The 26,901-nt window shown below is 38.2% G+C and overlaps 1 protein-coding gene across 8 annotated transcripts in view; it reads right to left on the bottom strand.

Annotated features, from left to right (window-relative positions):
• Positions 1 to 26,901, bottom strand: part of PAM (peptidylglycine alpha-amidating monooxygenase) — a 124,207-nt gene that overhangs the window by 65,540 nt on the left and 31,766 nt on the right. For all 8 annotated transcript variants that reach the window (XM_082074338.1, XM_082074342.1, XM_082074343.1 and 5 more), the window contains one exon: positions 861 to 1,375. In XM_082074338.1, the coding sequence (XP_081930464.1) occupies positions 861 to 952 (92 nt within the window). In that variant the 5' untranslated portion in view covers positions 953 to 1,375. The remainder of the gene's footprint in view (positions 1 to 860; positions 1,376 to 26,901) is intronic.

The following is a 26,901-nucleotide window of genomic DNA, read 5'->3' as shown; positions in this document are numbered from 1 at the left end:
ATGTACAGATAGATAATTAATTCATCAGAAAAAGTCAAACATAGTTAATCATTCATGACAGTTGGTTTTTTTTCCTTTTTAAGACTATATACCTGATGTATAATTTAATACAGATTAAATTGAAATAATGTGCAAAGGGGAAATTTTTAATTCCAACACCATGATTTTTATAGCAACTTCTATTATAAGCAGCAAAATAAAACAGTTAACTTTTACAACTTCACATGAATATCAAGGTCTGTATTGAATACAATATCTACACAAACTGTAAAAAAATGTAGATCACCGTAATGAACTAAATGGTAAGGCATCTGAAACACAATGCAACACTGACATAAATTTTGAATATGTATATTCATGTATACACATAAATACAGAAGTGATATGGTAAATACAGTGAACAACACACCTCACAAAGAGTAAAACACTTTTGGAAAGTGAAGAGGCTACTTCTCTTGTCTACACTACATTTAAGTTTACCTATGCAATCTGGCATTCAAAACCCCCCAAATTTCCCAGGTTTTCCCAGTTTTAAGATATCTGATGCTTTCTCATTAAAAACTGTATGCTGACTCAGTAGCTGAAATATATTTACTCTCTGTGTAATACACCTGTGGCATTATCAAACAAGTTCTATTAACTGTTTTTTTTATCATCCTAAACTCATATTTTATAGAGCAATCTGTGGATAAAACAGTATGACAGAAGTGCCATTTTAAGACTGTAGAAAGAATATTCAGAGAAAGTGAGAAAACTGGAACAAATACCATTCACATTTTAATCTAGGACCTGCTTTTTCATACTTCCATAATATCGTGACGGCATGCATTCAACACATAAGGTCTTCCTGCATAACCCACCTCTTGAAGACAGAAAGTGGGCTTCTGAACCCCAAACAGATGTTTTGAAAAACAAGAAACAGTATTAGCAGGTTGCTAACGAGGCCAGCCATGTCCACTCTGCTGTTCTTGGCCTGATTAAGGTAGCAGAAAAAGGGCAGTGCAGTCTGTCAGCTGTGATCCTGACAATTAGGCAGCAGTAGCAGCAGTATCAGTTCACAACTTCATTATTATGTGCTCTGCAAGCATCCTCCAGCTTCTGGCAGACCATCTGTCTTGGACACTGATGCACTGTAAATCAGGAAAGTGGATGATGCTATGTTGTCTTTATTATTAGCTGTAAAAATCTGTTGAAGAATCTCCTGTTGCAGACAGATGAGACTGTACTTCTGTCCACTTTTGAAGCTGAAAAGAAATAGCACTCCCGATGCTTTATTCCCAGGTTGTGCAGTTAAATCTGCACATTACTTATCAGTCCACAGTGCTGGAGATTCCAAGTGGCATTGCAGAAACCAGCATCTGTCATCCTTCAGAACCTGCAAAAATAGAAGCAGATACAGGATGACTAACACATTACAGCATTAGTTCCCAGCAAATCCCTGTTGAGGCATTTTAATACCTTAATAAGCTCTTTCAAAAGCTTTAGCCCAACCCAGTGAAGACTGCACCAAGTCTGTTGATTCCTCCTTTCCTCCCATCCATATAGGGTCAGAAACTGATTTCACATTGATATATAAAATATACTCTCAAACACATTTTACATTATGGGAAGAAATATAAAAAACCTCTCAATACACAAAAGGCAAAGCATGGTGTATTCCACACATATGAACGCTAATATCATGTATTCTACAAACAGAAAAAAAAAAAAAAAAAGGCCAAACACTGATAGGGCAAGAATCAAGGTTTGTAAATTTTATCAACTCTCAGTAAATGTTTCTGCACATATTGCAGGTTGAGAGAATATTTTACTTTTAACACAACCTGCAGTACATTATGTCATCAAGGTACCCATTTCTTATGTACTTTAGTTACTTTCTATATCCATTTCAGAAAACCGATACTTACAGATTATTTTTGTAAATAATACAAAAAGAACTATTGAGAACAGATTGCTTTACATTATTTGAATACTTTTCTATCCTTTCATATACTGAGGTTATATAAGCATACACTGCCACTCTCCTTATTGCTTTAACTGTTCTTACTTCCCAATTTGAGTTGGTGTGACATTTTAATATCAAAATTTTAATTTATTTTATAAGTATGCTAGAAAAATCACACCAAATACAAATATGAGTATTTTTATTGAGCATTTCAATTCTGTCAGAAGAAGAATTCCAAGTCATAAATAAAATTAAAATCTTTAAATGTTATTACATAGTAATTCTTTTAAGATAAATATTAATAGGAAAAATAACACCCCAAACCAACTATCTTCCAGCCCCAGGAAGACAGTCAAAACACTGCTATAAGATAAAATACAAAAGGATTCTAATGTGAAACTATTAAAATTAATGTGTTTTATGAAAAATCACTTCCATCTCAGGGCACATGCATTGAAAAGGCTTCTTATAACACAAAAGTCTTTATAGACTAAGAAGCCACGCTGCCCACTTGCCTGTTGTTTAGCAGCTACACTAGATTTGTACTGAACTCTTCCTAACATTTAAAAACCTGATTACATTAATCATCATTAAACTTCCATATTTTTTTAACTGAAGGATGACGCAGAAGATTCAGTCACAAACAACTAAAAATAGACTTCATCTTAATTTATGGCTTGCCAAAAACAGGCCAAAACTGTCTAAAATAATTCATAAAATACAAGCTTAATTCTTTATTTTAAGGTAAATTTTTGTGTCTTAATTTCTGCGATCTAAATCATCTTCACTAGGGAACTACGGAAAGCTGCAAAACACATAAAGGACGAAAACCAAAACTCACTTAAAACAAATAGATAAGTGTGATATGTTTCACAAAAGCTAAAACACCTATAAATACAGAGGGCTTCATTACTTTCACTGTTTAACATGTAATTATGCAACAGCAATTGTTCAACACCTTTGCAAGCCACCTGGCTGGGAGTTCTAGAAATTTTTTCATTTGTCTTATCCAAGAAAGTATGCCTTTATTTTCAGCCCATATTCTACATATGCCTGACAAGCAAGAGCTGTGAGGGAGAGAGGTAGGAAGAATACGTTGGATTTTAACATACACACAATTACAATGTTCTGACTTAAATTTTTGGAATCTGAAAAGATATTTTCCAGTGACTAGAAAACAGAAATGTTTAATTTTTGCCAGCTTCAAAAGTCTAAGATCGGTTACACCAAGTCTGTTAAAAACATCTACCTGGTATACAAATTAATAAAAGAGAGCTACTGAGAACCCTGATCATTAATAGTCCCTCCTGAGGGTTTCTTTACAGCAGCTTTCAATTCCCACTGCAGTGTTAAGCAAGATAATGGCAAAAACACCAGAACACATCTTAATGTTACAGAGGAATATCTGGCGATCCACGGCTTTTAGAATGCTGACCACAAGAGAGGGGAAAAAAATGGAATTATCTAAAAAAAAGTACAGAAATTAAATATGCAGCAAGATCAATAAATGTATGCCTAATATCTGTATGTTCTGTTTAAAAAATGGTTCACTTTCAGCTCCAAGCTTTGTTTTTAACTACAGTTTCATCAGCTGAACGGATATGAAAATGATAAAAGTTTAATGCAACTTGTACTTAAGATAAGAACCCTGTACAACCAACTTTTACAACTGGGACAAGAAAAACAAAACAAAAAATGAAACAAAACAAACACAAAACCAAAACCACACAAAAACAGAGGCAATACCATTCTGAAGATATTTCAATGTAATTTTAGATATGATACAATACACAAGAATAGAATCACAGAATCAAATAACAGCTTGGGTTGGAAGGGACCTTCAAAGGTCATCTAGTCCAACCCCCCTGCAATGAGCATGGACATTTTCATAGTTGAATATCAGGTTGCTCAGAGCCCTGTCCAGCCTGGCCTTGAATGTTGTTTCACCACCCTCACTGTAAAAAAAGAGTCTTCCTCGTGTCCAGCCTGAATCTCCACTCCTTTAGTTTAAAACCATTACCCCTCATCCTATACCAACAGACCCTGCTAGAAAGTCTCTCCCCATCTTTCATACAGGCCCCTTTTAAGTACTGAAAGGCCGCAATAAGGTCTGCCTGGAGCTTTCTCTTCTCTGGCTGAACAACCCCAATTCTCTCAGCCCTTCCTCATAGTAGATCATTGTTGTGGCCCTCCTCCAGCCCATCTCCAACAGGCCCATGTCTCTCCAGCCCAGAGCTGGATGCAGGACTCCAGGTGAGGTCTCACTAGAGCAGAGCAGAGGAGCAGAATCACTTCCCTTGACCTGCTGGCTGTGCTTCTTTTGACGCAGCCCAGGATATTATTTGCCTTTCAGGCTGCAAGTGCACTTTGCCAGCTCATGTCCAATTCTTCATCCACCAGTACTCCAAAGTCCTCCTCTGCAGGCTTGCTCTCAACCCCTTCATCCTCCAGCCTGGATAATGGGGCTTGCCCTGACCCAGGTGCAGGACCTTGCACTTGTTCTTGTTGAACCTCATGAAGTTTGCGTGGGCTTGTCGAGGTCCCTCTGGATGGCATCATGTCCCTCAGGCATGTCAACCACACCACTCAGCTAAGTGTGATACACACACCTGCTGAGGATGCACTTGATCCCACTATGTCATTGATGAAGACATTAAACAGTACTGGTCCCAGTATGGACCTCTGCGGGACACCACTTGTCACCAGTGTCCATCTAGACATTGAGTCATTGACCACTACTTTCTGGCTGCAACCATCCAGCTAGTTCCTCAGCCACCACACAGTTCAGCCATCAAATCCACACCTCTCAAATTTAGAGAGAAAGATATTGCTGGGGACTCTGTCAAAGGTTTTATAGAAGTTGAGACAGACAACATCCACAGGCATTCCTTAGTCCACTGACATAGTTACTCCATCATCGAAAGCCATGAGGCTGGTCAGGCAGGACTCACCCTTGGTGAAGCCATGCTGGCTGTCTCAAATCACCTCCCTGCCCTCCATGTGTCTTAGCATAGCTTCTAGGAGGATCTCTTCCATTATTTTCCCAGGCACAGAGGTGAAGCTGACAGGCTGGTAGTTCCCAGGGTCCTCTTTCCTAGCCTTTTTAAAAAGGGGTACAACATTTCCCTTTTTTCAGTCACCAGGGACTTCATCTGACTGCCATGACTTCTCAAATATCATGGACAGTGGCTTGGCAACTACATCAGCCAATTCCCTCAAGACTCTGGGATGCATCTCATCAGGTCCCATAGTTCAGGTTCCTCAAGTGGTCAAGAACCTGATCTTCACTTACAGTGGGAGGGACTTTGCTCCCCCAGTCCCTGTGTTGCAGTTCATCCACTCAAGAAATGTGGGAAGAAAGGTTGCCAGTGAAGACTGAGGCAAAGAAGTTGTTGAGTACCTCAGCCTTCTCCTAGCCTTTTGTTACCAGTTTGCCAGTCTTGCTCGTCAGGGATACACTTTCTTTGACCTCCCTTTTCTGGTTCACACACCTGTAGAAGCCCTTCTTGGTATTCTTTGTGTCCATTGCCAAGTTCAGTTCCAGCTGTGCCTTGGCCTTCCTGACCCCATGTCTGCACAACCAGGTAGTGTTCCTCTACTCTTCCCAGGATACCTGTCAGTGCTTCCACTGGCTGTGCATTTCCTTCTTGCCCTTTATTTTGACCAGCAGCTATGCCATTTCTTACACCTGGAGATCACAAGCTTTTGTGCCTGATCGAAAGTGTCCTTAAAGATCTGCCAGCTCTGTTCTGCTCCCTTGTCCCTGGGGGCAGTTTCACAGGGGATCCTATTGATGACCTCCTTGAAGATCTGGAAGTCTGCTTTCCTAAAGTTCAGGGTCCTGACTTTGATCTTTTCCTGTCACACATCCCTTAGGACTGCAAACTCCATGAGCACATAATCACTGCAGCCCAGGCTGCCTCCGATCTTGATGTCTCCTATAAGCTCACTTGCACTGGTGACAATCAGGTCCAATATCACATCCCCCCAGTAAGGCTGTCTATTACCTGGCTTAGGCTCAATGTACTCCAGGAGTCTCTTGGATTGCCTGCAGTTTGCTGTGCTACTTTCCAAGCAGAAGTTGGGGTGCTTTAAGTCCCTCAGCAGGACAAGAGCCCGTGAGCATGATGCCTACTGTGGCTGGAGTGAGCAGGCTTCATCAATAGTCTCACTCTGACTGGTTGGCCTGTAGTAAACACCAACCACAAGGTTTTCTTTGTTGCCTTGGTCTCTGATTCTTACCCATAAGCTTTCAACCTCCTCATGGCTATTCTTCAGAGACAGGTCTTCACACTCTATCCATCTCTTCATGTAGCAGGCAATCACTACACCCTTCCTTCCTTGCCTGTCCGTTCTGAACCACCTGTAGCCATTGATTGCTGCACTCCAGTCATGGTTGCTGTCCCACCAAGTTTCAATAATGGCCACTAGGTCATGGCCTTCTAGCAGCACAGTGGCTTCCAACTACTCCTGTTTGTTGTCCATGCTGCGTGCATTGGTGTAGAGGAACTTCAGCTGGGCTGTTGGCTGAGTCACCTTCTTAGAGGAACACCCCTTAAATCCTTTGAAATATTTCACCTGTGCTTTCCTGTTAGCCTCTATTACCTCAACAGTCCCTGGCTCACCTCCGTAAGACTCTACGTGTGCTCCAGCGAGGCCAACAGGTCTCTAAGGCCACGAGCTGAGGGTCCTTGCTAGCACCCCACCCCTCTATCCTTGGCATCTCATCATCGCCCTCTCTCATCATATCCGGAATACCAGACAACATATTACGCAGTTACTTAGGTTAATTATGTGGACATCTTGTTACCATTATTTTATTTTCAATTTAGGGTAAGAGATCCCAAGGGAACAGAAGAAATTAAGTAAAATAGACATACTTAATGACAAAGGCTGGAGTGAAAGGAGAGAAACGGAGATTAAAATCTAATTGGGCCATGAAAGTATGTTATTTTCTCCTGCATGCTCCAGGCAGACTTAGCATAAAACAATAAAAAACAAACAAACAAGCACACAAACAAGAGAGTGAAAAGAGAGTGAAGGAAAAAAAGCACTCAACAGCAACTACCATGAAGATATCTTACTTAATAAGTTGAGGGAAAAAAAAAGGAAAAAAGTGGCAAAGGCTAAAATGCAAAATACAATTCAAAATAGCACCCAAAGTAACAACATTTCAGTGTGATGTTATACAAACTAAGCAGTGAATCTTTTAAAAGAACAACAATTAAATGATCAATTTTTTAAAAATAATTAAAGAAAAAGAAAGCCCTGTATTAATTACAAATTCATAAAGCATATATTATAATAATTCCTTGTTCTTGGTTTAGTCACTAGAACATTTTATATACAGCACCAAGTCAACAAACCACAGCCAAAACCACAACTTCAACCATCACTACATTCAAAAATAAAAAAAATGGTAAAAGCTTATGGGGATTCATGTGAAAGTCTATCATATGTGGTAATTTCTCACAGTCAAATCTTTTTCTTGTTTCTTTTATGCATTGTAATAATGAAACTGAGCAAGAATTACTTGAGTTCTGTCTTCAGCTAGAACAAAGGGTCCATATTTCTTCTTAGCCAAAACTTGAAGCTTAATCGACAATTGGGTATAGAAACAATAGTAATTTCAACAAATTAACTGCAGCTAGGCCTCCAGGCTGAAGCACTTTGCTTCTAGTAACACAGTAAAATCAATATGCTGTGTGGTCAGCTTAAGGATTAATTAATGCACTTAATCCAGCCCCTTATGACACTTTGGTGAAAGATGCACACAAAAAGTGTTTGACCAGAAGCTGTCAACCTCTTGAGCTTCAAGATCAATAAAGCCATCTCACAAAGCACAGAGGGACCTCAAAAGGCTGGAGAAATGGGCTCACAGGAACCTCATGCTGTTCAACAAGGGGAAGGAGGTGCTAAGTCCTGTACCTGGGGAGGAACAACCCCAGCCACCAGGACAAGCTAGGGGCCACCCAGATGGAAAGCAGCTTGGTAGAAAAGGCCCAAGGGATCCTCATGGACATCAGGCTGAACATGAGCCAGCAATGTACCCTTGCTGCTAAGCAGGCTAACAGCGTCCTTGGCTGCATTAGCCAAGTACTGCCAACAGGTCATGGGAGGTGATCCTTCCCCTCTATTCAATACTGGTGAGGCCACACCTGGAGTACTGTGTTCAGTGCTGTGCTTCCCAGTACAAGAGGGACATGAACATACCCAAGAGAGTCCAAGGAAGAGACACAAAGATGATGAAGGAACTAAGAGGAAAGGCTGAGAGACCTGGAACTGTTCAGCCTGGAAAGAAGAAGGATCAGGGGGGATCTTATGCATGTACAAAAATACCTGAAGGGAGGGTGCAGGGAGAATGGAGCCAGGTGACAGCTTGTTTAATATTTTTATCAATTATCTCGATGAGGGGATCAAAGGTACCATCAGTCAATTTGCAGACAACACCAAGTTGGGTTGGAGTGTTGACCTGCTGGAGGGTAGGAAGGCCATACAGAGGGATCTGGACTGGCTGGATCGATGGGCTGAGACCAGTTGTATGAGGTTAAACAAGGCCAAGTGTTCAGCCCTGCACTTGGGTCACAACAACCCCAGACAGTGCTATAGGCTCAGGGAAGAGTAGCTGGAAAGCTGCCTGTCAGAAAAGGACCTGGGGCTGTTGACTGACAGTCGGCTGAATATGTGTGCCCAGGTGGCTAAAAGGGCCAGCAGTGTGCCCAGGTGGCTAAAAGAGCCAACAGCATCATGGCTTGTATCAGAAACAGTGTGGCCAGCCTGTGGTAGGAAAAGAGGAAATGGCCTCAGGTTGCGCCAGGGGTTGTTTAGAGTTGGTATTAGGAAAAATTTCTTCACAAAAGGTTGTGAAGCAGTGGAACAGGCTAACCAGGGTACTGATTAAGTCAGCAGCCCTTGAGGTGTTTAAAAGACATGTAGACGAAGTTCTTAGGGACACTGTATAGTGGTGGATTTGGTAGTGTTAGGTTAATAGAAGGACTCAGTGATCATAAGTGGTTTTTCCAATATAAATTATTCTGTGATTCTACTCTATGACAGAATCAGAGTCAATGAGCTAAAACACAGGAGCTTCTCTCTGGGCATCAGGAAACACTTTTTCACTTAGAGGGTGAATGAGCACTGGCACAGGTTGGCCCGAGACATTAGGGAGTCTCCATCCTTGGAGATATTAAAGAACTGTCCGGACATGGTTCTAGGCACCCAGCTGTAGATTGCTCTGCCTGATCAGGGTGTTGGACCAGATGACCTCTGGAAGTCCATTCCAACTACAACCATTCTGTGAGTCTGTGACAATGAAGTATTTCAAACTTTAAAAATAATATACAAGGCCAGTTCAGTATGTCATTTAAAAGCAGCAAGTCAATTTGAGAGAAATAGATGGCAAGGCATGTATATGAGGGGTTATAACTGTGAAAGTTCTAGAATTCTCCATGATATGGAGAAGATAAAAGGTGCCAAGGATAGATGATACCAAAGATTTTCCCTTTGGGTTTGGTGGCAAATTATGAAAACTTCCTATTTCCAAAATGAGATCTCTTGGTTACATACAGGACAATGAATAGGTAAGATAAATGTGAGGAAAGCCAAGAAAGTTGTCCACAGGTAATCTGCTTTTACAGTTTAAAATTCTTTGGACACCAAGGAAACCATGAAACCATGATCACAGAAAACATAGGGCCTACATAACTTCTAATGCAATGTATGGTCAACCAAATGTAGCCCTATGTTTAGACTTTTTTTTCTTTTTATAAGTATGAAAAATGTCTCGACTTCTGTGTTAGGATTTAACCAAACTTTTTGGTTAAATAATATATTTATCACCTTAAAAAACTCTTCCTTAAAACTTTTTTACTTTTTTTTTTGTTTTTTGTGGAGAACTGTTTACTTTCTTTGACACATTGTTTTTGTTTTTGTTTTACATAGTTTTACAGGAAAATAATTAGAAAGTCATTATAAATCATCCAAGAACTAAGGAGGGGTTTTTTTAGAGTAGAAGAATCTGCTACAAACTAGACTTCAATGGACTGTTCCTCTGAAAAGAGTTAAAGATAAATTTCACCATATACCAAACCCATTGTAATTGTAGGCTGCCTTGCATTTTCCTCCTCCTCTTGCTTTGCATTGGCTCAGGAAGCTGACGCCCCACCTCTGTCCACCCAAAAAGTGTGTTTATTTTTCATCAGATCAACTCGTCAATGCGCCAGCAGGCAGCTGCTCTGCTTCTATCACAACAGAAATGGTGTGGGAATGCAGCAGCGATCAGAAATTAACCCTCTCTTTCGGCAGCAATCCACACTGGATTTGGTGTAGTATTAAAGATACTTTTTTTTAAATTAGAACTGTAAGCTGGCAAATATAATTTGCCTCTTGGTTTCATTTAGTTTTTACTAATTCATATCTTCTGTTAGCAAAATATTTTTCAGATATGGATAGCAAAGGGAAAAAAACAGGATTTCACTTGTTGTTTCTTATGAACAACCTTTTCTAACTTTGGATCTGCTGAGCATAGGTATGACACATACTTTTAAAATAAATATTTTGTGATGATAGGAAACCTATTGTCCATTCCACCAGAGGAAGCACAGTATTTATATATTGAATAAGGAACAGTGACTTGAATTTTCTTGTAGGTATCACAGCAGTTAAATTGGCTGCTTTCTAAATGGATTTATTCTTTACATGCTTTCCAAATATATTGAAATTGGACAATGTGTATTTCTTGCCTATTTGACTAGAAGCATTAGATGAAAATTCATATTAAGCAGTGCTTAAAAGGATGGTTTATAAGTGCAACATAAACTACAAAAAAAGAAAAAAAGCTGAATACCTGAATATCTAAACTTATTTTAAAGGATTTTGCTGACCTGTTAATGAGGTATGTGCTCTTTGTTAAATGAAGCATTTTTTATGGTTTCCTATTTGGAAAGTAAGTGCTACTTACTATCTGAAGACAGACTACCTGTACTGAGAAAAATAATAAAGGAAAATCTTTGTAATACTCTGGCAATACAGCAGGTAAGGAGAGCTTTACCTTCTAGACAGTTTTCTTTTGAAATGATTTGAAGTTTTATGCATCAATGAAATAGAGGATGAAGAACTGTCATTTACATTCTGCCTTTCCATTTTGGAGATCAACAGGCTGGCAACATGACCTGCAGGTTCCTAACTTCTATAAGGAGTGAGACTCTAAAACGTCTCATAAACCTTATTACTCCAAGCCATAAGCAAACTGAACAATAAAGGAAACATTTGAATCATATAGCAGCAGCAGTCACGGAAATTTGAAAAAAAAGAAAGGACATAAGAAAATACGTGTTTATGCAAAGAAAGAACAAGGACATTACTTCTAGGGAAAATAGGAAAAAAAAAAGTTTATTATCTTCTACTAATTTATAGAATAAATAGAAATTAAAACCAGCCTTAGAATTATTTTGTGAACATCAGGAAATGCACGAGGAAGAAGAAACAGGAGAAACAAAAAAAGCACAATTGAAGGTGTCATATTTGCTGTCATCCTAGGCTCTGAGCTCTGCCTACAGTTGCTGTCCTCAGTGCCTCCAAGAAAACTGAAAGAGGCAAAGTTCAAAGTCTAAGCAGACCTGATTTTGTCAGATAAATGTCTGGCATAGTTAATTTTCCAAACAATAAAAACTCAGTGAAAAGAGAAGAAAATGTGTAAAAAAAAAAAAAAAAAAAAAAAAAAGATGTAAAAAGGTTTAACTGTTACTTCACAATGTGATCTTACCGAGCAGCCTTTGTTTAAGACTTGCTTCTCCCCAGTCACATTTTCTTCTCTTTCCCAAAGAAAATATGACAAATACCACTGCTTAAAGCAAGGCACACTCAGGTGTGAGACAAACAAACACATGAAAAAGAAGGAAATTTGATACTACACAATCTAGGGATACATGTCAGTATGTTTCAGACCAAAATAATTCTATTGGAAATTCTGGGAACTTGAGTCAATTTCTGGATTCTAAGATAAGATTTCCAGAATGTGATATATAATTCAAGGTAAGATTTTTATTTATTTTCTGCATCACTGTGCTGTAAACTATTAGGTATGAACTTATATAAGAATGAAGAATGTACTTCTTTTGATACAACAGAAATACAGAATCATAAAAATGTTTTGGTTGGAAGAGACCCTCAAGATCATCGAGTCCAACCATAACCTAACTCTTGCACTAAACCATGTCTATAAGAACCTTGTCTACACATCTTTTAAACACCTTCAGGAAGGGTGACCCAACCACTTTCCTGGACAGCCTGTTCCACTGCATCATAACTCTCCATAAATCAGTTTTTCCTAAGATCCATCCTGAACCTCTCCTGGCTCAACTTCAGGCCATTTCCTCTTGTCCTATCACTTGCTACTTGGGAGAAGAGACCAACACACTCCATGCTACAACCTCCTTTCAGGTAGCTGTAGACAGTGATAAGATCTCCCCTCAGCCTCCTTTTCTCCAGACTAAACAGTCCCAGTTCCCTCAGCCACTTCTCATAAGACTTGTGCTCCACACCTCTAACCAGCTTCGTTGCCCTTCTCTGAACTGACTCCAGCACCTCAATGTCTTTGTTGTAGTGAGGGGACAAAACTGAGCACAGTATTCCAGGTGTGGCCTCACCAGTGCTGAGTACAGGGTGATGATCACTTCTCTAGTCCTGCTGGCCACGCTATTCCTGATACAAGCCATGATGCTCTTTGTCTTTTTGTCCACCTGGGCACACTGCTGGCTCACGTTCAGTTGGCTGTCAGTCAACACCGTCAGGTTCATTCAGCTCTTCCCCCAGCTTGTAGCATTGCACAGGGCTGTTATGACCCAAATGCAGGACCCGGCACTTGTCGTTGTTAAAACTCATACAACTGGTCTCGGCCTATTGATTCAGCTGGTCCAGATCCCTCTGTAGGGCCTTCCTACCCTCAAGCAGGTCAACACTCACACCCAACTATGTACACCCAATATGTAAGCAAATCAACACAAAAAATCTTTTTCCTGCTCATATTAATATCAATGTGTTTGCATTACTAAATTATTAGAAGATTTGAAGTAGAAATTCATTTTGTAACCTGATTTTTCATTCTTGCACATCCACAGATAGAACATCCTATGGTCAAACATCAGAAAAGTTGCACACCTTTCTGGAAAGCGTATGAATGAAATGCATTTTTTTTTCTCCCCCCTCCCCCATCATGTCTTAGAATCAAGAATGGTCACAATTTGCTAACCCAATAATCATCACTAAATTGATAATAAAATCTTTTATAATTGTGAAATATAAGCTCAGGAAACTGCCTGAAACACTCCTTATTAAGATAGTAAAATGTAAAACCTGCTTTTCTTCTTTTGGGACTCACACAGACAATTTTCAGAAGTCTGAAGACCAAAGACAGTACATGTTAGTTCTCCCATTCTGCATTTTAATAGCATTTGAAAAGCATTTTATTCCCAATAAATCCTCCTGTAAGCCTTTTGCTTTGACCTAGTGTAAAATTCCCTTTTCAAGGAAGATCAACATTTTTCATTAAAAGATGACATCTTAACAAACTGCTAATTTAATATTCTGAAAAAATGAACAAGTTGCATGGTACTAATTACTTGCTTAAAAGGGAAAACACATAAGAAGCCTCCACTTTCATTTTAATATCAAGATCACAGTCAGTAGCACAATGTAATAAGGATAAAAGTTCACTGAAATGGCCTTTGTTTTCCCTTTATTATGTAAAAAATAGAAAATACTACAGGAAGAATATTTTGCAGAGTTAGGATTAGCCTTTGAAGGATAACACAAATGAGGGATCATTTAAAGTATTGAAGTTCAGTCGCACATTACATATGAACTGTCAATTAATTGTGTGCTCCTGCACTAAGGACTTCAAATCAGGCTCCCTGAATTCTTTGCATACAAGTTATAGACTCAAACAGGAGCAAAGCACCATTTTTTTTTTTTCAGGCAAAATGTGCAGAACTTTGTTAATATCGTGCCTTGTATTTATGTGCCATGGGTTTAGTAGCAGAGGGGCTGCAGGGGTGGCTGCTGTGAGAAGACACCAGAAGCTGCCCCCATGATGTACAGAGAGACAAGACTGAGCTGCTGCTGCCCAAAACTGAGCCCAACAGCGATGCTGATGGTGCCTCTGTGATAACACATTGAAGAAAGGGTAAAAACCATTGCATAGCAGCTGGGAGAGGGGAGTGAGAATATGTGAGAGAAACAACTCTGCAGACACCAAAGTCAGTGAAGAAAGAATGGGAGAAGGTCGTCCAGGTGCTGGAGCAGATTCCTCTGCAGCCTATGGAAAGACCATGGTGAAGCAGGTTGTCTACCTGCAGCCCATGGAGGTCCATAGTGGAGTGGAGATCCACTGGCAGACTGTGGAGGAGCCCAGGCCAAAGCAGGTGCGTGTGCTCTGAAGGAAGCTGCAAATCCTTAAAAGCTTAGGCTGGAGCAGGCCCCCCCCAGCAGGAGCTGCAGCCTGTGGAGAGGAGGCAATGCAGAAGCAAGCTTCTGGCAGGAGCTACAGCCCACGGGGGTCACACAGTGGAGCAGTCAATTCCAGAAATGCTGCACCCTCGAAGAGGACCCAGTCTGGAGCAGTTTGTGAAGAACTGCAGCCCATGGGAAGGATTAGCACTGGAGAAGGTTGTGAAGACTGTATCCCACAGGAGAAACATCATGCTGGAGCAGGAGGAGAGCATCAGGAGGAAAGGGTGGCAGAGAATGCATTATGAACTGACCGCAACCCCATTCTCCTGCACTGCTTAGGGGCATGAGACAGAAGAACTGGTAGGGAAGGACAGCCTAGAAAGAGGGAGGCATGGGGGAGAAGGTGTTTATAGTTTTTTTTCTTATTTCTCATTATCCTACTCTGGTTAATTAGCAATAAATTAAATTAACCAAGTCTGTTTTCCTGTGACGCTATCCAAGAAATGCCCCAACACACCCCACCCCCTGTAGGAAAAGCCCATCTAAATAAATTTTCTCCAAAAGGGGCATACCACTAGACAGATGAGATAAAAGGAATAATGCTCAATAAAGAAAAGCAGGATTATTATTACTTGGGAATGTACTTTCAAAATAAGTTAAACTTACTAAATTACAAAAGGTATGGGAGCTAGGAAAAAAAAAAAAGAAAAATGCTTGTTATCAGTGGAGTTACATTATGTTACAGTTTCAGTCTTCTAGCAGACTATTTTATTTGAGATAAATGTAGGGGAGCGAGTTGCTGACATTCCCCTTCCCTCTCCCCAGATATAGAGAACATTTTTTTCCTTTAATTTTATGTAGTAGGATACCTTTAACAGCCATTCCACAATAAAATCTGAAATATTGTCCCACAGATCCAGCCTAAATGATGCAGTTAAACTGAGATTTAAAGCATTATAGTCTCATAAAAATCACAAGTAAATTCTTTTAATGAAAATAATTCAAAAGAAGTTTGCTAGACTTTATTACAAAACTAATGTTCCAAATGGCTCAGATAACCACAGCCCTTAATTAAAGAAAAGATAATGAGAAGAGTGGAAGATGAAAACCGAGTCATTGAATCTAATTCAATTTAGTGTTAGTTAACAATTGAGGAAGAAGACTCGTATTAAAGCCAATAAATGAACTTACAGTTATCATTGTTCTTCTTATGACGAACTTCTCTAGTTAAACATTGTGTTTTTTCAAAACTAGTATCCATCAAAGTAATAATTCTGTAGACACGGAAGAAATGCTAGAAATTTAGCACCTCTAGAAAGAGACGTGGATTTTTCAATATCACAAAACAGAGTAATGCTGATACTAAGGTAACTGAACACAATAAAATAGGCCAGCATTTCAGCAGCATAAGTCTTAACATCAAGTGGATATTTAAAAACTAAAATGATAAGCACAAGACAATTGCCTGTGATGAGCCAGGCACTAGGTTTTTCTACAAAGTGTCTAGATATGTGGAGTATATAGGACATAAATGGACAATCAAGAAGAAGTCCAGTTTTCTTTGCTAGAAGTCATGTTTACCTATGGGAAAATAAGAGTAGTTCACAAGAGAATATGGGAGAAAAACAGAACACATTGGCAAAGAAAGCGTAAAGGAAAAAAAGCAGAAACCAAAACCAACATGAGAAATAAATGCTGAGAACACAATACAATCTATTACTTTGTAAAAAACATTCAACCCCACAGCAGAAGTCAGTAGAACAGACCCCACACGGGAGCTGCTGAATGTGCTCTGAAGGAGCTGCACACCAGAGCAGACTCCTGACAGGAGCTGTGGCCCAACTACGCAGGAGCAGGTTTTCTGGCAGGACATGGGCCCCACGGGGGGACCCATGCTGGAGCAGTCTGTTCCTGAGGGACTGTACCTCATGGAGAGGACCCACATTAGACCAGTTCTTGAAGGATTATATCCCATGGGAGGTACACCACATGGGAGCATGGGCAAAGCTAGGAGTTCATTGCCATGTGAAACTCTATGGCCCCTCTTTAAAATACAGCCTTTAGAGACATGATTTGTCCACAGGAGCACAAGTCTAATCACACGCACTCCTTCGGATTACTCATGAGAAGACGCACTTACGTGCACACACACTGGAAGCCTGCTCACAATCCAAGCTACACAACCATCAGCAAGAGGTAAGCACACAACTTTGTTTGCAGGAAAGCTGGAATGATTTTTGTTTGTAGTATAATACACACCAATTTTTTCTGGTTTGTGTTTTAATAATCAAGTTCCCATAAAGCAAACTGTTTCGGCACTAATTCAATTAAAATTTAAGAAAACTACTTTGCTGTCAAAATTGGTATAAAATTGTTACTCTTAATTTTAATTAATTTAAACTAAGAATATATTTTAATGTTTCACTTCAATGCAGTGGCATGAAACAATTACAAACCAGAGATCAGACTGTCCTTTCAGAATCACATTGGTGAAGAAACTCATTTACAGATTTGTATTTTGATTAGAACCTTCACATTAGTTTAGTGAACTTTACAAACCCACAATAAAAACAAAGTTTTAGATTAATAAATGGAAACACTTTTTAATTAACATATTAATGTTTATTAATGCTATATTACTGAACTTTTGATAACGAAAAAACTGGAAGGTTTCTTACATATTGCAGTGCTTCTTAGCAGTTTTTCCAAATGCAACACATTAACATTTTTCAAAGCAGTATCTTAGCTCCTCCTAGCACAACATCATCTGTTTCTTTAGCAAGTCCCAAAGCCCTCACTCCCAGTTCCCTACTCCATAGGACTGATTTTTCTGACAGAGAGTGAAAGCTATGGGGCAATGGTGGGGGTGTGGGTCAAGCAGAGAAGAAATAGAAGTCACTTACATGGTGTATACAAACAACAGTAAAAAAGCTTTAAAAAAATGAAGAATGGGATTTTTAAAATAGTATTTTTTAGCTATGGCATTATTTACATGTCTATTACTCTGTAAACTACAGAGTATTTGGTTTTCCTACATTTTATTACTTCTGGGACAAGAACATGCATCGTTGCAGGAAAATAAAAAAATCATTATAGATTTTTCAAAAATGCTCAATTAAAAATAATATTGAATACTACATATTGAGCTAGTCACAGCCTTTTTTCCCCTTCATTTAACTCTTAAGTGGTAAGCAAGACACTATACAGATTTTGATCACAAGTTACTTCTAGTTTCAGACACACATTTTTACTCAGAAGTAAATTATTCAAGATGAGTCTCAAAAACTGAAACCCAAAAGACTTCAGAGATGCACAAGTTGCAAGAAATCAGGCAGAAAAGATCTGAGAGCAAAGTATAAAAGTGTTGAAGATTAATGTTTTTCAGGTCAGCATTAAATATTATTCACACAAACATTTCATTGTCGCATTTTAAGTTCTCCTCATTGATAAAATAGAAAGCAACAAGTATTTATGTGTGAAGAAATAAGACAAGAATTTTTTACAACAAAGTTTGCTCAGTTTGTGATAATGGAGAAGCAGGTTCAGCTATCAGTAGACTTAAGCACACTATAAAAAAGGTCAGTATGTACATCAGTTGTTGAGAACAGTTTAAGTTTTTAACACTATTATTATCTCAAGGCAAAAACATTTTTGCAATGGATTACTTTAACTGACAGCTTGCTATAAGGCAGATTATTTCACTGACTAATAAAATAAATTGGTGCAAATAAAAATAAGGTGGGAGTTGCAATAGTGTTTTAAAAAGTTCAACTCCTCCAGCTAGCCCATAGACACTAGATAGCCTAAACAATTGTAAGGGTAAGGCAAAAAGACTCCAGTATTACACATTAATTCCACCTGTACAGAGGCATGACATACAGCTTGGCAGGGAACACAGAACATACACCAAACTCACCTTGAACTACCATGCTTACCTGACCTTTCAAATTAAATTTGTAATTTCATAGTTACAAACATAGCATAAATCTATCCTTTTTACCTGAATTGCTGATGGCAATACAGGCTGGAAGTCACAGTACTAGAGAACACAGTGTAACGAGGTGAAGATCAAGAGCCAAGCCAATGATGGAAACCAGGGGACCAGATTAAAAAAAAATAAAACAAAACAAAAAAACAGACAGTAATTCGACATTAAACAATGTAATTGGCATGGCCTTTTTCAGCTTGAATCAAGTCATTTTAAGTATTGGGAATGAGGCCATAATTCATACAGCAGAACCTCCACACCAGCAGGAAAACATAACTGCGTTTTCCCCAGGTTCAAATTGCATCTTATGCTTTTCTTCCCTCTTTTTATGCAAGGACTACTTTCCGACTCTTCCATAAGACAGGACTGCAGGTCTGATGATGTGCAGCTCTTTTCCAAATATGGCTGTTTCCTCTCATCAAAGACAATGCCCTCAGTTACTCAAACACTTTAACTTGTTGTTTCCATCTTCCCTCAACCTCCAGATGTAGGCTTTTATCTTTCAATTCACACTTCAGTAGTGGGAAGGGATAATATCAATACTTTCACTATTCAAAGCACTTTTGGTAGGGTTTTGGTAGCATCTCTAAAGCTGTTCTATTTTATACATCGCATCATAAGCAGAACTATCTTTCCTAGCTTTCAATGAAAGCTGTAAAAGCTCATTTTCACAATAATCCAGATGACAAACCTGCGTTTTGGACTGCGTTCCAAACCATCTTCTTGGCAAAATTTTTTGTAATGTTAGAGACATCTGTCTTTGCATCAAGATGTAACTTGGTATGGTGATGCACAATATGCCTGTTTAAGAGGGTTGCGCTCACAGCGCCGTGAGGATCAAGGTTCGCTTTCTTCTGTCTAGAGGATCCACCAGTGCCATGGCAAACTTGAATTTGGATGTTTTAAGCTAACAAAAAGAAAGTTTGAGCAGGAATTGCTGTGTGATGACAAAGTACCAATATGTGCCAGAGATACTAGAGGGGAAGTTGGAAACCAGGACATGGGATACCTCAACATTGAAACTTCACAGTCTAAACTACACTTTGTATCCAATTATTAGGGCATTTCAAACTGTGTGAGAACTAACAGTACTGATTTTAGATATACACATTCTAAAAATTAGGCTTGAGAATCCATAGTCAATTTTCTCTTCTCAAAGCTGCATTACAGTGACAGCTACTTACCCCTGCCCAGTAAGCATTCCCAATAGCCTTTGGTAACATGTTTTTAGAGTCATCTTTGTATGGTTATGTAATGCTTTATTTAAAGTCACATTGTTTGTGAGGTATACAGAGTTATAACAGAGCACTGGTTCTGTATCATTTCTAGCTAAACCTTCAAGGGAGAAATGGCGTACTATATCATCAGCAAAGACACCACATCTACCACCTGATAGAAGAGCTAACCACAGCACTTTATTAGGTCATTATAAAACATGTTAGTGCTGTTTTTTTTCAGATAATTCAGATAATACTTGAAGGCAGTTCAAACACTTTGTAACTGGTTGGCATCTCCTCAGAAAATCTGATAGTAGATGTTTTTGTGCACCTGTATAACAGAGAAGTTTAAGAGATGTATGATGTTTATATGATGAAATAAAACTATTCATTAGCAAGATAATACTGTCAGTCAAAATACTAAAGGGAATGGGGAAAAAATGGCCATTACCTCTTAAAGACGAAGTAACTTGTTCCTACATTATGCCTCTTCCTTCTCACATTCAGCCTAACATATTGCCATGCCTGTCTCTGAGCCCAGGGACTGCCAACAGCATCTCCTGTCATGTGCACAGACATTGGGGTATGGTACATTCAGTTTATGGAAACTTGTTACATATTGTATCCAATGGTTACCTGGTGGAATTTGTTGGAATTTTTCAGCTTTCCAGCAGGTAGCAACTCAATGTTCAAATCTTGCCAACACTCTCTTGCTAATGAATAACCTTAGCTTTCTTTTTGCACAGGACTATCCTTAAAATTTTATTGCATCCTGCAACCACTATACATCACTATTAAACAAAAAAAGATTAAGAACTATTTCAGTAAGGTTTATGGAGTTTTAAGTAGATAGATTCTGTTATAACTGTGAGATTAAGAGCCACCTTAAAAATATGAAGCTGAAGCTGCCAGTTTAAAAATATTGAACAGAACCAAAAGAAAAAAACAAACTAAAACCACACCCACACAAAAAAACACCAAACAAAACAAAACACCAACAACAACAACAAAACAACACACAAAGAAATATCCCCCAAACAAACAAACCAACCACCAGACGTTTTGGTATCCTAACCTGCAAACAAACAAGTTGAATTGCAATATCATTTAATTCTATATGGTGTTTAAAAAATGTGTAGTAAGTAACCATCAACTGGGTCATTGCTTTACAAAATCTAAACTAAAGCACATTACTTTTTCTTTGAGCTGCAGGGTACACTATGCAGAGAAGTGTTGGTTCCAAAACCTCCTTCCTCCACAATGCAACCGAAGTGATTGCATTAACCAAAACAGTGATGTTACCCTTCTATTGAAGACAGCTACACAAATGAAAAAGCTCCTGATGGAAAATCAATTGCATTCAAGTTTGCACACCTTATTTATTCCTTAAGGAATTCTGCAGAAACAGTAAATGAAATCAGTATTCAGGGTGAAACGCAACCATCCTTACTGTTCAATTTCATAGTGCCACACCTTGAGTAGACTCATCACAGCACACCTAGAAGTTTAACTCTCAATTTGGTCCTGTGTGCACTGTTTGCTTCCTCTACCTAGGCTACATGAAGCACCAGAAGCGATATAGCTCTTTTTGTAACTGCACAGCAGTGCATGCAAGCTCCACAAGATGAACTGCAGCAGGCTGCCAGGAGCCCGAGCTGCACAGTTGCACTGGATTTGCATGGGATTTCAATCACAGATAAAGACTTGATTTATTAGTGATGTAACTGTACAAAATACATCAACATCATCTCACAATGTGTCACATAGCTGTAGTTTCCTAACAGACAACCTGCTGAAGTATAACAAACGATTTGGACCAAGTGGAATGAAACAATTTTGAAGCAGCAGGAACAAGTGTTATTATGATGTCTGCAATTAGATGTTTCAGAGAGGCCACAGAGTGCTTTATCCTTTACTGTGGCTCCATGCTCCTTTTAAAGGCAATGAAATAAGGAAACAGCTGCTAACAGAGCTCAGCTTCTGCAGAAGTGAAGGAGATGGGCAGCACACAGGAAAAACATGTAGGCAGAATAAAGGTGGCACAGCAAAAAAACCCTAATTCTGTCCATTGAGTTGTATGTCCTTGTCATGCATTTTAACATTACTGCTGGATGGAAGGTGATCTTCATTTCTTTACCACATACCTACTGCATAAAAGAACATTCCAGAAACTCATGACTAGCAGCTAAGTCATCTCAAATTTGTTCTCAAACAGTTTTAACAGATTTTAATACTTTTGAAGAAATTGCCACTGAGTAAAATAGGCAGTTCTATTTAACCTCTAATTACTATCCAGTACTTTCATAGGCGTTCTGTATCAGATGCATCAGATGACAACTCATTTTTGAGCTTTGGTGTTGTACTTTGGCCAGAGAGAATCAAGCCAGATTCTGCATTAAGCTGTAAAGAAAAACATTTTCTATATTCTTAAGTTACTTAGCAGTCAGAGAGGCCTGATATAATTTGATGATCATTGTTTGCTTTGGAGGGACAAAAAACAAACCAAACAAACAAACCAACCCACAACAACGTAGCTGTGTTAACACAACTACATTTAACACTGCACCAATAAAAGCCAGTACTGCTCTCTTTTACTGTAATACTCACAGTACCAAACAGAAATCCTGACAGCTTTGTAGTGGCTTCAGCAGCTACCACTGACAAGCTGAAGAGACTGATGCTGAAGCACCTTTGTACCATATGCTTTCCTACAAACCAGTTTCAGAAAGTTAAGCAAAAAGATATCTAATAAAACTGCCCTTCCAAGATACTGCTCTGAGAGTTCATCTGAGTTTGCTTTCCTGTTAAGCATTTGCTAGTTTTAAAGACAGGAAACAAAGTAGTCATAAAAATCCATTATCAGACATAGTGGGAAATCAGGCAATCAGTAGCAGCCTTAACTACAGCTTTATCAGTCATTATGATGTACAAACCAAGAACTGGAAAAGTAAATAATAACACCCATAAAATAAATTGACAAATTAAAATCTGACCATTTTCTTTTTTAAAAAATGGCTTTATAAAGCAAATCATGCAGTTATGTATAAAAGTATATCTATTATACAAGTGATGCAAAGATCCCTTTGTAAAATATAACGAAAAAAGGTTGTTTTCTTGTTCAAAACAATCTTTCCAGATAATTTTCAAAATCATATTTCACTGATAGCTATAACTACTCCCATTAAAAGTCAGAAATCACAGATTTATTTTTTTCCCATACCCTGCTGTACTTCACCTTGTTGTACTTCACCCATAACACACTAAATGCTTTTTTGTTTATGGCACCTCCAAAATACCAAATACCTTCATCCTTATATCAGCCAGCTGAATTCACTGAAAAGGGTTTTTTTTTGGTTGCTGTTTGTTTGTTTGTTTTTAAGTAGCATTTTGTAGAAACTTAGGGAAGTCCCCTCCTGATTCTGCATAGAGCTCTTGATCTATTCTGGCAGGACAGGAGAGAGATAAACTCCAGCAAGGCAGTAAAATTAAGCAGCTTTGTGCTGACTGAAACCAGAAAACATAGATTGCATTCTTTAGATGTGATCTATCTGTCAACAGACTCAACAAGCCCAAATTATTGCAAGCAGCAGTTTTAAGACACCTAATCTTTATAGCGCAGGGTGAAGGCTTTCCCAGTAACTATTTTAAGTAGCCCATGTTGCAGCCCTTTTTGAAAACTGTACCACACTCTAAGAAAGAAGGGTAGTAACAGTAAAAACTGCTTTAATTTCCACAACTTCTGATGCTCATGAACATGCTTTGAATTGAGAAAATCAAGATGTCTTGAGAAAACAGTTCTGGCTTCTCAGCCCAGATAGAAGTCTGCTCCTACATATAAGCTGAAACCTGTAAAACTAACTGCATTCCAAATGGGGAAACTGCAGCCCAATTGTTTGAACCTTTCCATACAACACCTATTTGTGTCTGCCTTGATCAGCATGTAAATGGTTGCTTTTGAAGTTTAAAACATTGTACTTCAGAGTTAATTCAGTATTTGCTTGAAATGAAAAGCATGAATACTTCATCATTGTCTTTGATCTTTCTCAGGCTGTCAGCTCTAATAGGTGTGACCGATTTGTTTCTACTTAATACTGTTTTTACAGATGTCCAGGAAAGCACAAAAGGGACAGAAATCTTTTTATATTACATAATAAAATAAAATCAGATTTGACTACATGAGAAATTAAGAAGAAAACTGACAAGGAATAAGTTTAGAGGCAACTAAGATAGTTCTCTAGCTGAAAAACAAAACAAAAAAGCCATACACCACAAACCCAAGTAAATGTTTATACAGACGTTTTCATCAGTCTAAACTTGATCTTATATTATCTCAAAAACTTAGAAATGTTCCCTTATGTAGATAAATTCTGAATTTTACAATATCTTATCTGCAAACCAATTTTTTTAAAGAAAATCTGCAAAAAGTAATCCATGGTGTTGCCCAAAATTTGAAACATTGTCACTGCTATTTCATTGTATTACAAAGTCTCCATTTACTAGATGAAACAGTAGACACTAAATGTTAAAAAAAATTCACTGACCAATGACATCACTAATAATTGTCACTATAATAAATATTACAACCCTAAAATTTCTGTGTAGAGATTGGAGATTTATTTTCCAATTATCTTTGGGCAGGAGACAGATATTTTGCTAAGCACAGAATTTAAAACTAACTCATTATAATCACAGAAAACTCTCCTGAGAACACTGTTTCAATCAGGCTGAAGACAGATGCTACATGTGTCCAGCACCAAGTAACATAGACTGCCACTCAAATATGTCAGCTACAAGCTCCACCTGTGTTTGAATTACTATAGCAAAACCATTCATTATATCTTCAAAGGCTCCACAATTTTGTAATGTTAAAAGATAAACTCTTAACTAGATCATGTTACCAATGAGTAGCCATTTTGTCCTGTTTGCAGAGAAAAAGGTTAAAATATTGAAATACAGATAGAAGTTTAACAGCTTCCTGTAAAAAAGTTTTCTTTTAAAGTGTATGTTGAAAGTATCTACTTTAGTAAACTCTCATTCAGTCATAAAATAAAAACACAAGTTTTAGGCTTATAGTTTGCACTCAAGTACAAAAGATTATATTATGTTTGGGTATTTGTTTTCCTTTTCATGTTTGCAGAATTCTTCTTTGAAATCCAGCATAATGCTTTTAAGGCCACATCAACACTGAAGAATTCCACACTCTGTTGTCCCACACAAACGTGACAAAAAAAGTAAAAGATAAAAGATATAACCTACTTTTATTAAATTCAACTTAACACAACTGCACAATATTTAATCCCACTTGAAGAGTAAAGCACACATATTATGGACCACTTGAAGAGCAAATAAAACTAAGAAAAAAAATGATACTACACTACTGAATCACAAAATCACTCCTAAAGCACACTGAGGATCAAGAGTATGAAAAATGGCACAAAACCTAATTCTTCTGGTATATATGTGCATATCTCAACAGGCATATCTAAGAGACTAATTGACAAGTGTTACTAAATTCTATTCCTAGTGCTTCCATGATACAAGGAAGTAGCTAGAAACTAAAACACAACTTCACACAAGGTGCTTTGGGACCAAGCCAAGAGCTAAAATCAAGTCCACCCATACTGGAGCACTGTTCACAACAAACCATCACACCAGTTCTTATAAAATCTCACTGCTCTCAGTAAAACTCACCAGAGCTAATATACACCACAAGTAAATGGGCCACTTCTAAAAGCTTATATTGGAGTCAAGAGTGATAGATACAGAATTTCTTGTTACGATATCACATTTTAATTACAGAAAAACAGAAATACAATACTTACTGTTCATAATATTTACATAGTAACTTCTATTACTAGTGAGCTTTTTTACATGGTAACTTCTACTACGGGTGAGCTACTGTAACCAAAAAGTAAAACAAAACACACATTGCATACATAATTCCTTGAAAGGGTATAGATTTGTAAAGCCTCATTCAATCTCATTACCAGAACTGTTTTAAGATCTTTTTAGGCTGATGAATTGAAAAAAAAAAAAAAAAAAAAACCAAAAAAAAACCACAAACAACAACAACAACAAAAAAAAAAACAGTTTTGCAACAAATCAAACTCAAGTTTTTCTCAAACAAACAAAATAAATTGGTAAGTATCACTTTCTGCCTGAAGTATGGTGACCCTGCATCTCTCATCTCCCAGGACACATAATTTGCTATTTGACACAAACATACATGAAATCAGCCTTATTTCTGCAATTTCCTGAAATCACAAGTTAGGGACTAAATATCTTTCTCCCTTTTTGTCTGTTATAGAACTGATGGCATGTTTAGCTGTTTGGGTTCTCCTGTTTTTCTTTGAGGATGCTCTGAGGATTGCGGATGACAATGAGACAAAAATCAGCCTTCTACCTCCTTTGTGAGCCCAGTGCTCCTTAAGAAGCTGGCTAATTTAGAAGATGGAACAGCTACAATTACTAGCAGTTTCGCAAATCTGCACTGATGTAACTTTGAACTCAGCGAAACTGATTGTTTCAGGATTATTTAGTAAATTCAGCTGCATGGGAGGGAAGAAAAAAAAAAAAAAGGTTCATAAAAAAGCACTCCACACTGCTCTGGTCACTCCCTAAACAGTTGTCACATCCAAAAGTTCTGTAGCAGCGATTACTCTGAGGTAGCAGTGAGGCCAACCTCTGAGTTGTTTGCCAAGGGAACCCTGAGGCATCCCTGTTTCCAGGGAAGGTCCTTCCAAGCAGGAGAGGGAAGGATGACATACTACTAAGTTGAGTAATTCACAGCTCTTCAGATCTACATTAGGGTACTCTAGGGGAAACTCGAAGAAACTTTGTATTGTCACATTCCTTCTTATTGACTGTAAAGCTCACTTTAAACATCAAGTCCCTGCAATACTGAAATTCTACACTTTTCTGAACAACTTGCTCCTCTCCTGCCCTTCAAATCCACATATCTTCTTTAAGAGGAACATTGAAAGAAAGCACTACAGAAAAATCTACAACTGTCTTTTCATGGATGTCTTTACTGACAAAGCAAAAGCCCTCAAAACCTTCACGTTATGTTAAATTTTTAATTTTACACTCCCCCCCCCAAAAAAAAAAAAAAAAAAAAAAAGGTAGTACAGTGATTGTAGAAGTACTGTTTTCATTGTAGCAATCTGATTCCTCTTCACTAGCCCATCATCAGTATTTCTCTGTGGCTGAAGGATTTAAGTAACCAGAGTGACTGATCCATTGTGGTCCTCATGCACTAGAACTTCTTTCAGGTGTGTTTTAAGGACACAAACAGTTGGTAAAAA

Source organism: Streptopelia decaocto (genome assembly GCF_964273445.1).
Source record: "Streptopelia decaocto genome assembly, chromosome: Z".
NCBI lineage: Eukaryota > Metazoa > Chordata > Aves > Columbiformes > Columbidae > Streptopelia > Streptopelia decaocto.
Note: the sequence above shows the minus strand (reverse complement) of the source record. Positions and strands in the feature narration are given on the sequence as shown.